Source organism: Oncorhynchus kisutch, linkage group LG22 (assembly GCF_002021735.2).
Source record: "Oncorhynchus kisutch isolate 150728-3 linkage group LG22, Okis_V2, whole genome shotgun sequence".
Taxonomy (NCBI): Eukaryota; Metazoa; Chordata; class Actinopteri; order Salmoniformes; family Salmonidae; genus Oncorhynchus; species Oncorhynchus kisutch.
This window is the reverse complement of record NC_034195.2, coordinates 41,964,955-41,982,535: the sequence shown is the minus strand read 5'-3', so window position 1 is coordinate 41,982,535 and position 17,581 is coordinate 41,964,955. Positions and strand designations below refer to the sequence as shown.

At 40.7% G+C, this 17,581-nt stretch overlaps 1 protein-coding gene across 2 annotated transcripts in view; it reads right to left on the bottom strand.

The window, feature by feature from the left end:
- Positions 1–8,422: 8,422 nt before the first annotated feature.
- Positions 8,423–17,581, bottom strand: part of far1 (fatty acyl CoA reductase 1) — a 40,529-nt gene continuing 31,370 nt past the window's right edge. For both annotated transcript variants that reach the window (XM_031801743.1, XM_031801744.1), the window contains 3 exons: positions 12,838–12,967; positions 12,334–12,461; positions 8,423–9,193 (listed from right to left, as the gene is read on the bottom strand). In XM_031801743.1, the coding sequence (XP_031657603.1) occupies positions 9,031–9,193; positions 12,334–12,461; positions 12,838–12,967 (421 nt within the window). In that variant the 3' untranslated portion in view covers positions 8,423–9,030. The remainder of the gene's footprint in view (positions 9,194–12,333; positions 12,462–12,837; positions 12,968–17,581) is intronic.

Sequence of the window (17,581 nt, the reverse complement as noted above, 5' to 3'; positions counted from 1 at the left end):
TGCACACTTACTGCATGCTGAAGAGAAGATTCAGAGGAAGTGATCATTCCATAACGGACACACACAGTGTCCATGTCCATCCTGACCCTAACAGTGACACGTACACAGCTCTGATCAACATCAAGTCCCCTGAAAATGAAAATTTAAGGGGCACCACCAGTGACACGTACACAGCTCTGATCAACATCAAGTCCCCTGAAAATGACAAACAGGAAGGTGTAACACACACAGACCTCCAGAGAGAAGATCAAATCCCAGTATATGAAAACATCCCATTGTATGAGACCATCCTGAGAGTAGAACCACCACAGAGCCTGGACTGAAAGCATTTGGCAGACCCATGGTATCAAAGAAAACCTAGACCTCACATACACATTGATTTCTTTGAGATGAGGTTATTGAGCTTTAATTTATTATTCAAATGATTAAAAGCTGTAAGTGAAATTATGTATTAATAATGGACAACGGTCCCAAGATTATGCTTCTGTACTTTCCCTAAAGGATTTGCTATTATCGTGTTAGAAGTTATTCATTTGGCTGCTATCAGAGATAAATGTACCTTCCTGAAAAAATATAAAATATCATACTATTTATACTTATTTTATTCTCAAATGATTTGTGATAACTGTAGTTGAGAGTAAGTTACATGTTGTTGTAAATAAGGCCACGTTTTTAAATGAATAAAGTGAGTGAGTGTGTGTGTGCATTCTGCTTGCTTGCTTCAAAGTATGAAAGCATCCCACTGTGCAACTGTCTTATGTCCCTGAGCCGGTTTACCCTGCCGAGGGGTCTTACTCCCACTGGGCAGGCTCAGTAGTGACTCAGCCCTCAGCACGGACCCCGTTCCCAGGCTGCAGCTGCCAGCTGTTCCAGCACAGGCTTTCCCATCTACCTGATATGCATCTTGATTCAGAGAAATAAAATAACATGGATTCATGCAAAACGGTCATTACACTGTTAGGGACTCAATCTCACAAATCTCTCATCTGACTTGGTGGCAACGAGCCTGGTGTTTCTCATTAAAGAGTTGAAAGGAGCATTTTGACCATCATGGGTTTTGAGAATGGATGGCCAGTGATTAACTGAAATCATTTTACAGTAGGGATCCATTAATTATTAATTATTTAATGAATTCATTAATTATTACATTTTTGTCTAGAAATCAACACCACTACATTCATGTCAGCATTTTCTCAGTTAAACCAAGAGATTTAGAGCATATTGGCATGACTCATGTACTGGAGGCACAGCCACAAAGTCATACAATCTGATTTGAAACCTAACCACACTGCTAACTTTATGCATAAACCTAACATTAAATTAAGACAAAAGGCACATTTTTGTTTTCATGAATTTGTTCAATATATAGGCCATTTTTCAGGCCCATCTACTGGGAATCGATCAGCTCTGCCTCCGTGCAACAGTGATTCCTCCCAATCAACATCAACCTGCAGGGTATTATGACTCATTAATTATTTAGGAGAGGTTGACATTATTTTACTTACTTTATTACATACAGTTCACTGTCAAGGCCAAATGCAGTTCAAAACAGTAGGGGTCGTCTCCACAAAAAGACAACAGTTTAGTTGACACTGACTACATTAGGAAAGGCTAAATGGTCAATCATACAACACTACATTTTCTGATACCATGATCACACTGAAAAATAGGCAATTTGCCTCAAGAAATAGAATTGAAGTTCAAACACAATATTGCTTTTAAACATATCCCCTGGTATCAAATTCTATGAACACATAAGACCTTGGAAGCCTTATTGCTCTAGGGCAAGTATTTAGTTCAGTCAGCTACTGTAGCTATCACAGAACAGTACATTCGTGACTCATCTCTAGTCCTGTACAGTATCAACGCCTGTGTAGGTAAACAAAACCTCCCTTGTGTAATGATATCCTAGCGGAATCTTTAGGGTCAAGTTTCTTGGCAACAAAGGTAAACCAAGGAATTGGCACAGCCAGGTGATGGGGGATGTCTAGTGACAAGACCTGATGAAGCTGAAAACATGGTCCATTCAATATTGGGCCACATCCTGGCTGGCAGTATTAAAACGTAATCGAGCATCTGAACAGAATCAGAGGAACACTTGACACAATCGCTGGTATGCTAAATGATGAGGGCGATCTGTTAGACATTAGAAGAGGCTGGTCAGATGTCTATATAAAGCTGCACCAAAAGGACTCACATAAAATAGAGAACCATTTGTATAAACTAGCTGCTTTTTCATCAGCCCCTAACAAAACTAAAGGATGTCCTTATAAATGTACAGTACCAGTCAAAAGTTTGAGAACACCTACTAATTCAAGGGTTTTTCTTTATTTGTACTATATTCTACATTGTAGACATCAAAACTATGAAATAACACATATTTGAATCGTGTAGTAACCAAAGAAGTGTTAAACAAATAGCCACCCGTAAGCTTGATGACAGCGTTACACAATCTTGGAATTCTCTCAACCAGCGTCATGAGGTAGTCACCTGGAATTAATGAACAGGTGTGCCTTATTAAAAGTTCATTTGTGGAAGTTCTTTCATTCGTAATGTATTTGAGCCAATCAGTTGTGTTGTGAGAAGGTAGCGGTGGTATACAGAGCAAGTCTATATTATGGCAAGAACAGCTCAAATAAGCAAAGAGAAACGACAGTCCATGAATGTCAGTCAATACGGAAAATTTCAAGAACTTTGAAAGTTTCTTCAAGCGCAGTCGCAAAAACCCTCAAGCGCTATGATGAAACTGGCTCTCATCAGGTCCGCCACAGGAAAGGAAGACCCAGAGTTCATTAGAGTTACCAGCCTCAGAAATTGCAGCCCAAATATAAAGTAAGACACACCTTAACATCAACTGTTCAGAGGAGACTGCATGAATCAGGCCTTCATGGTCGAACTGCTGCAAAGAAACCACTACTAAAGGACACCAATAAGAAGAGACTTGCTTGGGCCAAGAAACACGAGCAATGGACATTAGACCGGTGGAAATCTGTCCTTTGGTCTGATGAGTCCAAATGTAAGATTTTTGGTTCCAAGAATTAACAGATGATCTCTACATGTGTGGTTCCCACTGTGAAGAACAGAGGAGGTGGGATGGTGCTTTGCTGGTGACAATGTTGGTGATTTATTTAGAATTCAAGGCACACTTAACCAACATGGCTAACACAGCATTCCGCAGCGATACGCCATCCCATCTGGTTTGCTTAGGCTGTGTAAGGGCGATTTGACCAAGAAGGAGAGTGATGAGCGCTGACTCAGATGACCTGGCCTCCACAATCACCTGACCTCAACCTAATTGAGATGGTTTGGGCCCCAGAGTGAAGGAAAAGCAGCCAACAAGTGTGCAAAGCAGTCATCAAGGCAAAGGGTGGCTACTTTAAAGAATTTGTTTAACACTTTTTTGGTTATTTCATAGTTGTGATGTCTTCACTATTACTCTACAATGTAGAAAAAGGTTGTTTTTTTTATCAAGAAAAACCCTTGAATGAGTAGGTGTGTCAAAACATTTGACTGGTGCTGTATAAGATACTCAAAATGACCATATTGGGTAAAGGAGAAGATCAAGAAGGAAGAATCACTTTCCTTAAATGTATCCATAATTGAAAGAAATGGGCATTTAATGTATACGCTCCAAATTCATATGATCCTATGTGTTTTTGATTCTCTGAACAGCATACTGTTAGAATGAACTGAATTCCATCTGGGTATTGGGACAGACATGAATGCCATATTGGACATGCGGGACAAATCGAATAACACCAATTACAATCCACATGCAACCAAGGCTCTCCAGAATATACTTGGATTACAACCTCATTAATGCCTGGCGGGCACATAATCCTGAAGCAAAAGATTACACTCAAACATGCATAAATCATTCTCACGAATCGATTTCATACTATTACCAACACCTCTATTTTGTTTAATCAAGAAAATAGAAATTTGACATACACTACACGACCACAAGTATGTGGACACCCCTTCAAATTAGTTGATTCGGCTATTTCAGCCACACCCGTTGCTGACAGGTGTATAAAATCAAGCACACAGCCATGCAATCTCCATAGACAAAACTTGGCAGTCGATTGGCACGTACTGAAGAGCTCAGTGACTCTATGACAACCGTCATAGAATGCCACCATTCCAACAAGTCAGTCATCAAATTTCTGCCTCGCTAGAGCTGCCCCGGTCAACTGTAAGTGCTGTTATTGTGAAGTGGAAACGTCTAGGAGCAACAACGGCTCAGCCACTAAGAGGAAGGCCACACAAGCTCACAGAATGGGAGTCCTCGGGTGCAACACACACTACCGAGTCCCAAACTGCCTCTGGAAGCAATGTCAGCACAATAACGGTTCGTCGGGAGTTTCATGAAATGGGTTTCCATGGCCGAGCAGCCGCACACAAGCCTAAGATCACCATGCGCAACGCCAAGCATCGGCTGGAGTGGTGTAAAGCTCACCGCCATTGGAGCAGTGGAAACCGTTCTCTGGAGTCAATCACCACGCTACACCATCTGGCAGTCCGACGGACAAATCTGGGTTTGGCTGATGCCAGGTAAAACGCTACCTGCCCCAATGCATAGTGCCAACTGTAAAGTTTGGTGGAGGAGGAATCATGGTATGTGGCTGTTTTTCATGTTTTGGGCTAGGCTCCTTAGTTTCAGTGAAGGGAAATCTTAACTCTACAGCATACAATGACATTCTAGATCCCTCAACTCTGGACCTTGAAGGTGAACAATGTGTGAACAATGAATTGCTCCACGATTGCCGTTGATAATGGCAGACCCTGGCATTGACCCCAGTCTCCGAGGGCGTCTCAGGGGGAGATGGGAAATGCAAAAAACACATTTCCAATTCACACACATAAATACACACTTCTGAAATGGGACAAATAAGCACCCACCAAATTAGTAGCATCAGTAGTAGTAGTAGTATTACTGGAATGATAAAGCAGTATTACCAGCTCCTCTCTACAAAAGGGGTGACCACTGGAGTAAGGAAAACCTTTTAAGACCAAAGCTATGGCGAGTTATTTTTCAACAGCACAACATAAAATATTGAATTTCAAGAAGAAAACTTCCAGCAAACATGATTTAACAGAGTTTATTCCTTCTTTTTGGTTTACAAACAAAAAGGCACCCATTGATTGTTTTAAACATTTACCTTGACTGTGGAAAGAGCTTTTACACCGTCAATGAAATATGCAGAGCGCATACCCGGGAACATTAACTGAGGGTCATGGTAAAGACAACAAATTGGTTATAGGGTACAGATCTTTCTAGGGGACTACATTCTACAATTATACGAGGAAGCAGGACAACAAAACATTTGCAGGCAGTCAAAAGGCAAGAGGAATATATTACATGAAATCTCATTTCTGTCCAGACGGGTATTGGAATATGCTGCTGTAAAACCATAAAGAATGTAAAAGTTCGATGTGCAATGCTCTTCGAATAGAAGAGCATTAGAATGATCCAGTAATATGAATCCCTAGCAACACAAACGGAAGTAGTAGAAGGGGTCTGCTCCACTCCCTTACTTCACTGGCAAGACAAGTTCCTAAGAAACTCGGAATTGGCAGTTCCATTGCAAGACAAGTTTAACAATACTACATAGCAAGCCACATACCAGAAAAAACCCACTATTACACACTAAAATCTTCAAATCCAATACAGAAACTGGATTAAAAAAAGCAAGTGAAAGCAAGGATCTTTCTAAATGTGGTACTTAACAGTTATTACAACAGACTTGTCAAGTTATTAATTCATATTAAAATAGAAGCAACTACAGTATTCCCTTAACTTTCAGGAATCTTAGGTGTTTTTTTAGTAAGCTGTGCAAAAAGTCAGGCTGTGTTAACTATTTCATTTTGTGAAAAATGGTACACTTAAAAGAACTGACAATAGAATTGATAAAACAGTTTAAACACGATGCAGTAAATCCCACATGTAAAGTAAAATGGTAACCAGCACCTGAAGTTGTATCAGGTGAATGGGTTTCCTCAAGCTTTTCGCTTCAGTAAATAAATGGCCATGTAATATTAATTGTTGTTTAATAGCATAAAAATACTTTTTAAGCCAGATCTTGAAGTCTACCTAGAGTTGTACACAAACTGATTAGAACACATAGATCGGAGTGCTCTTTTTAAGTTTCAACTAGATAGTATAGCCACAAAGTCCAAATTGGCAATATCGTAAAAGTTTATCAAAACAAAAATGTGCTTTTTGGTCTTCATTTAAGGTTAGGCATAAGGTTGGCAGTGTGTTCAAGGTTAGGTTTAAAATCCTATTTTAAGAGGCAGAATTGTAGACAGGGCGTATTACTTTGTGGCTGTGGTAACTAATGACAATCATTAATATTTTGTCATAGACAAGTTCAGGCACAATTCACACAAACCTCCCAGAAAGTGGATCACTTACTAATCTTATTCCCAATGGATCATGTGAGCACAGATCAAAGGACTATTTTATAAATCTGGCCAAACATCCATGATAGAGTTGAAGATGGAAGTTTACATACACTTATGTTGGAGTCATTAAAACTTGTTTTTCAACCACGCCACACATTTCTTGTTAACACACTATAGTTTTGGCAAGTTGGTTAGGACATCTACTTGTGCATGACACAAGTCATTTTTCCAACAATTGTTTACAGACAGATTATTTCACTTATAATTCACTGTATCACAATTCTAGTGGGTCAGAAGTTTACATACACTAAGTTGACTGTGCCTTTAAACAACTTGCAAAATTCCAGTAAATTATGTAATGGCTTTTTAGAAGCTTCTGATAGGCTAATTGACATCATTTGAATCAATTGGAGGTGTACCTGTGGATGTATTTAAAGGCATAACTTCAAACTCTTTGCTTGACATCATTGGAAAAACTAAAGAAATCAGCCCCCCAAAAAATCGTAGACCTCCACAAATCTGGTTCATCCTTGGGAGCAAACGACCCTGTGAAGATGCTGGAGGAAACAGGTACAAAAGTATCTATATCCACAATAAAACAAGTCCTATATTGACATAACCGGAATGGCCGCTCAGCAAGGAAGAAGCCACCGCTCCAAAACCGCCATAAAAAAGCCAGACTACGGTTTGCAACTGCACATGGGGACAAAGATTGTACTTTTTGGAGAAATGTCCTCTGGTCCGATGAAACAAAAATAGAACTGTTTGGCCATAATGACCATCGTTATGCTTGGAGGAAAAATGGGGAGGCTTGCAAGCCAAAGAACACCATCCCAACCGTGAAGCACAGGGTTGGCAGCATCATGTTGTGGGGGGGTGCTCTGCTGCAGGAGGGACTGGTGCACTTCACAAAATAGAAGTTAAAGCTTGGTCGCAAATGGGTCTTCCAAATGGACAATGACCCCAAGCATACTTCCAAAGTTGTGGCAAAATGGCTTAAGGACAACAAAGTCAAGGTATTGGAGTGGCCATCATAAAGCCCTGACCTCAATCCTATAGAAAATGTATATGCAGAACTGAAAAAGCGTGTGCGAGCAAGGAGGCCGACAAACCTGACTCAGTTACACCAGCTCTGTCAGGAGGAATGGGCCAAAATTCACCCAACTTATTGTGGGAAGCTTGGGGAAGGCTATCCAAAATGTTTGACGCAAGTTCAACAATTTAAAGGCAATGCCACCAAATACTAATTGAGTGTATGTAAACTTCTGACCCACTGGGAATGTGATGAAAGAAATAAAAGCTGAAATAAATAATCCTCTCTACTATTATTCTGACATTTCACATTCTTAAAACAAAGGTGTGATCCTAACTGACCAAAGACAGGGAATTTTTACTAGGATTAAATGAGTTTAAATGTATTTGGCTAAGGTGTATGTAAACTTCCAACTTCAACTGAAGGTATAAGTGACTATATGACAACTGGACATTCCGAATGAATGTCATGCAGCATACAACCACAGGAAAGTGCACAGTAAGTCCAACATGTTAAGACAATATGTACAAGACAACATGGAAAAGGGACAAGTAAAAAAAGTAAAAAATGTTACAAGTGCCCAACAACCCAGGCAAACATTGGATAAAGACCACCTTTGAAAGTTATTATAGCATGAGACAGAGGTAAAGGTGTTCAGAAGAGAAGAGGCCTCTCCCCATGCATGGAATATCCCAAACTCGACAACAGGCAAAACATGTGAGATGCATAAGCAGAACACAACGCTCCCATTTCAGACAGTTAAATAAATGACCAACATGGGGAAAGACAGTTACTCATTATTTTAAAATGGACATAGATGCAAATTTCTGATAGCTGTCATCAGTGAAAGCAGTGTAAAGAGCCCTTGGACTACCTACCCAAACTCTCCAAAATCAAGTCCTCTGAGCAGTTGCCTGATCTGAGCTACATGAGCTATGGGGTATTTGGGCCAGAATCATAAGCGGACAGTCCAGTCAGAAATGGTTTGAAAATTGTTTTAAAACAATTAAAAAATACATAGCTCTGCAAGGTCAGCTGATGCAAGATAATCATACCTGTTAGGCACTGTAAAAAGCCTATCTATTACCATCTACCTTGTGCTTGATCATGTCATTGTGTAATAGTCATTGCCACCATCAAGCATACAGTATATGGGTGCCTTTACCCCTATTCAAGCAGGAAAATGTAAACTGTTAATCAAAACCACCGCCTGACCACCCTGGGGGCTGTCAGCAAAGCAATGCTCCATCTCCATGACAACCAAACTAGGCATCACTAACTCTGTTTGGCTGACTATCAATGTACAAGGTGAGCATCATAAGACCAGGGGGCTGATTAGATTCATGCTTAGTCAAATGCAGTTCTACCCCCCACATCAGGGATCACACTGCAAAGAAAAGGGGACATTTCACATACAGTAGATTAATAGTATGTCAGACACTTAAGTAACTCAAAATATTATAGGATTTGCAGAGCAATGTCGGATACATAGCTATCTGAAGGGGGGCTGGGCAGGAGGGAGAGAAGGCGGACTGGGGCTGCTGGATTGAGGAGAGTGGATGGGGTCAAGGTGAGTACACCACGTGGACTCAGTATTTCATGGTGCTGGATGCTCGGAAATAGGACAGGAACTTAAAGCAGAGGCTGACCACAATGTACCAGATGTTCCTGGCCATCTGGGACCGAGCGATGAACACTCGCCAGATGAACACGACCAGGACCGTGTTGAACGTGTAGCGGATGTTCCTCAACCTGAAACATACAAGAGGATGACAAACTTTTGTTTTATGACCAGAGCCTAGTTGCCATGGAGATCAGTTTGCGGTAAATGAAGAAATACATTGAAGTGTTCTTGGTAGCTTGCATGTAGATGCATTCACCTGCATTCTCAGGAGATGAGCAAATACATCAACTAGCAATTTAGCAGGAATAGGACATTTAAATGGATACTTCGGGATTTTGGCAATGAAGCCCTTTATCTACTTCCCCAGAGAGATGACAAAGTATCCCTTTAAATATAACTTTTCCTGATAACACATGTAATAGACATTTAGCCTTTGAATATTGTGAGCAAAGATGAATGTTAAAGCAGAGGATACCAGGGAAACATTGGGATTTGCTGGTGATCCCAAAAAACTGAAAGAAATTTGTGAAATTGAAATACAATTTCAAATTGCATGACAATGAATTATTATTCAAGATTTTTAATAAGAGGATAGTTTTTATTGTGGCACCTAGTGGCTGATATGAGGTGAGTAATGTCAAATACCTTCGCGGAACCTTCCTCAAGGCAGCTTTCGTTCTTCCCTGGGGCACAGGGAACGGTGCACATCCCTGTTCACCCAGTTGGCTGTGTTTGTCAAATGTTTGGGTAAGCAAACTTCTTTCTTTCTCTCAGAATGTTTTACCGCTTACTCACGTAAACAACAGCCAATGATTTTGGCCTTTGGTCTGTATATCGGTTTATATTTCCGGTTTTTATTTTCAATATGATAAACACTTGCACAATATGGCTGAGCCTAACCGAACCACAGACAGAACGGAAAACACTTTCAGCTGATTGCAAGTAAACTTGCTTCGGTTGACTACGTTTGGTTACATTTGGCTATTGTTTAAATATTGTGCATCACGCGCAATGAGCTAAGAGATTAAAAATACAAGCAACAGAACCTACCGGAGCCGCAAAAAGTTGGGTAAACAACACTTTCCTGTGGATACCCCATCTCATCTCTTTCCGCCAAAAGGACTCACAGCATGTACAACCAGTAAAATAAGTGTAAATATTGTATTCAACATTCTGGCTTGTAGAGGGACTATTGTGTCTTTTTTAGGGCGACTTCAGTCAGACTGAAAATCTGATGTTTAGGCAAAGTAGGTAGAATGTTATTTTTGTTGGTCTAGTACGCCCTTAGCGAATGAGCTGGTATTCAGGCAAGAGATTCGGGGTTGTCTTGGCCGGCGGACAAAGTCGTTGTATGTTTGTCTTATTTTGTCACCACTTCCCCACTTCCTCCAGGGCTGGCTGTCTTTTGGAGGGGCTATTTTGTCACCACTTCCCCACTTCCTCCAGGGCTGGCTGTCTTTTGGAGGGGCTATTTTGTCACCACTTCCCCACTTCCTCCAGGGCTGGCTGTCTTTTGGAGGGGCTATTTTGTCACCACTTCCCCACTTCCTCCAGGGCTGGCTGTCTTTTGGAGGGGCTATTTTGTCACCACTTCCCCACTTCCTCCAGGGCTGGCTGTCTTTTGGAGGGGCTATTTTGTCACCATTTCCCCACTTCCTCCAGGGCTGGCTGTCTTTTGGAGGGGCTATTTTGTCACCACTTCCCCACTTCCTCCAGGGCTGGCTGTCTTTTGGAGGGGCTATTTTGTCACCACTTCCCCACTTCCTCCAGGGCTGGCTGTCTTTTGGAGGGGCTATTTTGTCACCACTTCCCCACTTCCTCCAGGGCTGGCTGTCTTTTGGAGGGGCTATTTTGTCACCACTTCCCCACTTCCTCCAGGGCTGGCTGTCTTTTGGAAGGACTATTTTGATTAGAGAACACCGGCAAGTCTTATGAATTCACGTGTGCTTTTGCATGCTAATTATCAAATGTGTTTCCATCTTTCAAAGCGTGTTTCATCTTGAGTGAGCCATCTTACAAAGCATGTTTAACCATGAGTGTGCCATCTTACAACGTGTGTGAATATACACTTAGTGGTCAATTTATTAGGTACACCCATCTAGTACCGGGTTGGACCCCCCTTTGCCTCCAGAACAGCCTGAATTCTTTGGGGAGTGGAAACGTTACTCGATTGGGTTGCAGACAAAACATTATTTTTACCCCCCTCAGCCCTCGCGCTAGCCACTTTCTCTGAGATATCCCAGTCGAAACCGGATGCAGTTTGATTGCCATCTTAAGTGGACATCCAATTCACTAACATTGCCCCCTTGGCCCCTCGATTTTGGCACGAGGGAGCAAGTGAAGAACTTTTATCACTTGTGGGGTTAATATGACCCACAATTCAACGCAAACTGTAGTCACGTGTCATACTCCAGTAGATGCGAAGTGTCAAATTGAATCAACATGGCTGCATTTTTTGGCATGTCAGACAAAAGTATGACGCTATAGATGACATTGATTTTAGCGTTGGCAAATTGGCTTAGTCTCGTTGTGAGGAGTTTATAAAAATGTAGATAGCGTTAAACATATTTTTGGGAATAAATAACCAAACTATAAAACTAGCTAGCCAGCTATGGGTAACTGTAGCTAGCTTGCTACCTGCCAGGAGTACTATTTTTTGTTTGTCGCACCATTCTCGGTAAACCCTAGACACTGTCGTGCGTGAAAAGCCCAGGAGGCTGGTAGTTTGAGATACCGGAACTGGCGCACCTGGCACAGATGATCATACCACGCTCAAAGTTGCTTAGGTCACTCGTTTTGCCCACCCTAACATTCAATCAAACAGTAACTGAATGCCTCGATGCCTGCTTTATATAGCAAGCCATGGCCACGTGACTCATGTCTGTAAGAGCGAAAATAAATGATGAATGGGGTGGTGTACCTAATGAACTGGCCTCAGTGTACATGATCTAAAGTTTGCATGAGATTCTCCTAGAGGTGTTTTACATGCAAGGCTTGAGTCTTAGATACTTAGTATTATTTATTGCCCTGCTACTAATTCATTGTATGTGTCCTCTAAGCCCTAGTCCTAGCCAAGGTGTATCTGGGGTTATGATTTCTATGTATTGTTGGTTGTGTTAATAAACATTGGCACGGTTTAATTCTGTTTATCGTTCATTTGAAAGGACCTGTGGTAAGTTTAGTTCCGAGGACCTCCCCTAGCATATAAAAAATGTGTTATTGTCAAGTTAGATAGATAGAGACATGTAGATAGAGACATTTCTCTTACTTGTTGAGGTGTTTGCGTGCTGCTGGCAGGCCGGACTCAGCCTCGTTCAGGACATACTTCTTAGTCCCCATGCAGTAGTTCTCCATGTACTCTGCCCAGTTCAGCTGTCGCACGTCAAAGTTGAATGTCTGGACCAAAAAAAACATCAAGAGTATTTCATATTGTAAGGATAGGCATTGAGCAACTATGTAATAGAGGAAAAATGTCTACAAAAGTACAATATGAAACATTATCACTAGGTTTCTGGACCAACGTATATTCACTGTGCATTTCAGCCAGGCCTCGAAATTCCAACACAATTACTCCATTCAAAACCAAGCTGAATAATTCAATTGTGCTTCGGCTACAATCTCAAACAAACATACTCCATTCGTCTGTCTGCCACTCTACCAGCGTGTGTGTCCTACACAAGTATGTGTGTGTCCTAGAAGTGTGTGTGTCCTAGAAGTGTGTGTATATGTGGGTCCTACAAGTGTGTGACTGGTGGGTGGGCATAAAGCATACCCTCTTGTCATCAGCACCCATCTGGTTCATGAGCATGGTGACGTTGTCATTTTTCCACACCCACGAATGGCTCGTGAAGTACTCCAGCACCATCATGGCCCTGTGCAGCCTCGTAATGGTCTTCATCATCCTGCCGTGGTAACAGGGAAGAGGCAGGTATTAGGTAGGCACAGCTGGCACTGAGCCATCTTTTCAAGAGTGGTTTTCATTTGTTTTATATACACAGTACTAGTCAAAAGTTTGGACACACCTACAAATTCAGGGGTTTTTCTTTATTTTTACTATTTTATACATTGTAGAATAATAGTGAAGACATCAAAACTATGAAATAACACATATGGAATCATGTAATAACCAAAAAAGTGTTAAACAAATCTATTTTAGATTCTTCAAAGTGGCCACCCTTTGCCTTGATGACAGCTTTGCACACTCTTGGCATTCTCTCAACCTGCTTCATGAGGTAGTCACTTGGAATGCATTTCAATTAACAGGTGTGCCTTGTTGAAAGTTCATTTGTGGAATTTCTTTCCTTCTTAATGCGTTTGAGCCAATCAGTTGTGTTGTGACAAGGTGCGGGGGTATACAGAAGATAGCCCTATTTGGTAAAAGACCAAGTCCATTTTATGGAAAGAACAGCTCAAATAAGCAAAGAGAAATGACAGTCCATTATTACTTTAAGACATGGTCAATCAATCCAGAAGATTTCAATAACTTTGAAAGTTTCTTCAAGTTCAGTCACAAAAGCCATCAAGACCTATGATGAAACTGGCTCATGAGGACCGCCACAGGAAAGGAAGACCCAGAGTTACCTCTGCTGCAGAGGAAAAGTTCATTAGAGTTACCAGCCTCAGAAATTGCAGCTCAAATAAATGTGTCATAGATTTCAAGTAACAGACACATCACAACATCAACTGTTCAGAGGAGACCGCGTGAATCAGGCCTTCATGGTCGAATTGCTTCAAAGAAACCACTACTAAAGGACACCAATAATAAGAAGAGCCTTGCTTGGGCAAAGAAACACGAGCAATGGACATTAGACCGGTGGAAATCTGTCCTTTGTGAGACGCTGAGTAGGTGAACGGATGATCTCCGCATGTGTGGTTCCCACCGTGAAGCATGGAGGAGGTGGTGTGATGGTGTGGGGGTGCTTTGCTGGTTATACTGTCGGTGATTTATTTAGAATTCAAGGCACATTTAACCAGCATGGCCACAACAGCATTCTGCAGCGATACACCGTCCCATCTGGTTTGTGCTTAGTGGGGACTATCATACACATACCTTCAGGCTGTGTAAGGGCTATTTGACCAAGAAAGAGAGTGATGGAGTGCTGCATCGGATGACCTGCCCTCCACAATCACCCGTCCTCAACCCAATTGAGATGGTTTGGGATGAGTTGGTTCGCAGAGTAAAGGAAAAGCAGCCAACAAGTGCTCAGCATATGTGGGAACTCCTTCAAAACGGTTGGTTACAACATGATTCCATGTGGTATTTCATAGTTTAGATGTCTTCACTATTATTCTACAATGTAGAACATTGTAAAAAGAAAGAAAAACCTCTGAATGAGTAGGTGTCTCCAACATTTTGACTGAAACTGGACACAAAGTACCCCTTTACTTTTTCCACATTTTGTTATGTTACAAATTGGGATTCAAATGGATTTAAATGGTATTTTGCTAGACAGCCATTTTCAGGTCTTGCCCTAGATCTTTAAGCCGATTTAAGTCAAAACTCTTAACTAGGACACTCAGGAACATTCAATGTCATCTTGGGAAGCAACTCCATTGTATATTTAGCCTATTTTATATTTTACGTTATTGTCCTGCTGAAAGGAGAATGTGTCTCCCAGTGTCTGTTGGAAAGCAGACAAGCAGGTTTTTCTATAGGATTTTGCCTGTGCTTAGCTCTATTCAGTTTATTTTTATCCCCCCCAAAATCTCCCTAGTCCTTGCCGATGATGAGCATACCCATAACATGATGCAGTCACCACCATGCTATGAATGAGCATACCCATAACATGATGCAGTCACCACCATGCTATGAAATTGGAAGAGTGGCACTCAGTGATGTGTTGTGTTTGCCCCAAACATAATTCAGGACAAAAAGTTTTCATTATTACTTTAGTGCCTTATTGCAAACAGCATGCATGTTTTTGTTTTTAAAGTCACCATGGGCCTGTGTGCAGTTTCCTTTTTCTCCGGCAACTGAGTTAAGGATGCCTGTATCTTTGTAGTGACTGGGAGTGTTGATACACCATCAAAAGCACAATTAATAACATCACTCTGCTCAAAGGGGTATTCAGTGTCTGCTTTTATTTGATTTGTTAAATTTTTTATCCATCTACCAATAGGTGCCCTTCTTATCCAGGCATTGGAAAACCTCCCTGTTCTTTGTGGTTGAATCTGTGTTTCAAACGCACTACTCGACTGAGGATAATTGTGTGTGTGGGGTACAGAGTAATGTAAGGTAATCATAAAAAATGTAATGTTATCCACTATTATTGAGTCCATGCAACTTAAGCAAATTATTACTCCAGAGCTTATTTAGGCTTGCCATTAAGGGGTTGAATACTTATTGACATTTCAGTTATTTGTAAAAAATTTAATGTAATACATTTTTAATTTAGGCTGTACCAACAAAATGTGGAAAAAGTAAAGGGATGTGAATCATTTCTGAAGGCATTGTATGAGATTGGAATAATACTGTGAAATGTAAAAAATTATGATAACGCCCAGTTTGTGTAGAAGCATTTATGTAAAGAGCGCCTGAAATGTCTGCTTGTTCTGGTGGGATGGAGTTTTGGCCTGCCTGGTGATGTAAATGAGTTAATAGACCAATAAGAAAGAGTTCCAAACCTCTCTGCAATAACAGCTAGTTTTCTCCTCCCCACTCTGACCACCCCCAAGCAGTTCTAGCTAAATTCTTGCTTGAGAAATTGCTCTTTGCTAAGGGAGTAAACGTTATTTATAACTATTTATAAAATCAAACCCCTCAAATGAAAATGGATGGCTCTCCCTTCAGTAAAATATATTTGACCAAGAGTAAGGGTGGAAATATCTCCTTTATAGTAAAAGCATTGCATGAATCTATCATCATACTTGTGTTTTATAAACATTACATGCAATTCTATGTAATTCTACATATCAGAATATTTTAAATAGCACACAAATGACTGAAGTTACATGCTAAGAATGGACAGAAAAAGGCCTGTGTTCACGTTATCATATTTATACACTGCCATATCAGTGTCTTGTTTGCAAAGAAACTGTCCCCGTTTGCAAATAATTAAAATCGAGACGTCATTAGGAATCTGAGCGTGGTACTTTCGAAAGTTAGGCCTACCTTGCCTCCCCAGACAGGATATGTCTACCGACGCAAAAGAAATGTAAGCTTTAACTGCTGTTCTTCCATGGCTTAACCCAACGAGAGGTCACAAGTGTTTCCCTAAAAGCTGTCTGGTTTTAAACATTTTCTATTGTATAGAAAGTGAATAGCTTAATCAATTGATAGTGACAGAATTAGACTACTTCCCAAGCAAAGTCAGCCTCTGAACGTCAAAGGAAACAATGATATCCCTGTATGCAGAGGGTCACATCTTTCCTATGTATTTTAAAGCTGGTTTATAGCATAAAACATCGACTTCAAGTTTCAGCACCAAAAATGTAAGTTACCTGAATCTGTCTTATTACGAGTTCAGTAACTCTTTATAAATACATATATGGGCAATAAACATAGCTTGCTACTATAATTGATTTGATGTAAAACGATCAAATTTGACCTCCGGTCTCCCTTCTCATCTTCGTGCTCTCCTTCACAAACTGAGTAGAACATAGGCCTAATCATAAATGATTTTCGGAAGTAACTTTTGACTCTCCTCCTGAACTGCCACCGTAGCCCTACACAGCACAGCCATTGGTTAAGCAGTACACAAAAAGGTTTTTGATCAGCAAGAGCAGAGCAGACTGGGGCTCAGGGTTGGAATATCCATTGCAGTGCGTAATACAGTCTGGTTTTATTTACACCTTCCCAGCAGCCATCTTAGAAATATAACTTTGCTCTGTGCTTCTCCGAGCATGCATTTCATAACCTATAGGCTATGGATCAGTTGATTGAGGCAACACTAAATAGCCTATTGGCGCAAATGAAATTGCGCACCCAGTGGAGAATCAGAGATCGGCATCGGGAACACATCGATATAGCCTCAAACTACCAATTCTAAAACATTGAGAAATATTGAAATTTCATAACTTACATGACACTCCCCTGGACAAGATTATTATTTAAAAAATACTAAATCCTCCCCTTGACTGAAATTGATACTAACTCCATCTAACTGTTAAGCAGACAATGTCCGAAATGGAACAAGGGATGAAAATGACTTATTGATCTTTTTGTACAAGGAAGGTGTAAAAGGTGACCTTGAGCCAATTTGTACAAATCGATAACAGAATAAAACTGAAGGGTATGTCATTGCTTCAGATCTTCAAACATCTGACCCCTGAACATTTTCACAGCTTTAAAGCTGCAATATGCATCTTTTTGGGTAAATTCACATAGAAATTTGGGTTATAGAGCCGTCATTTTCATTGAAAGCAAGTCTAAGAAGCTTTAGTTCTGTTTTATGTGCACTATTTCTATGCTTAAGTTTAATTTTTGCACCTTACTTTCGGTTTTGTACACCAGCTTCAAACAGCTGAAAATACAATATTTTTCACAGTGGTTTAAATGGTACAATGATTCTCTACAC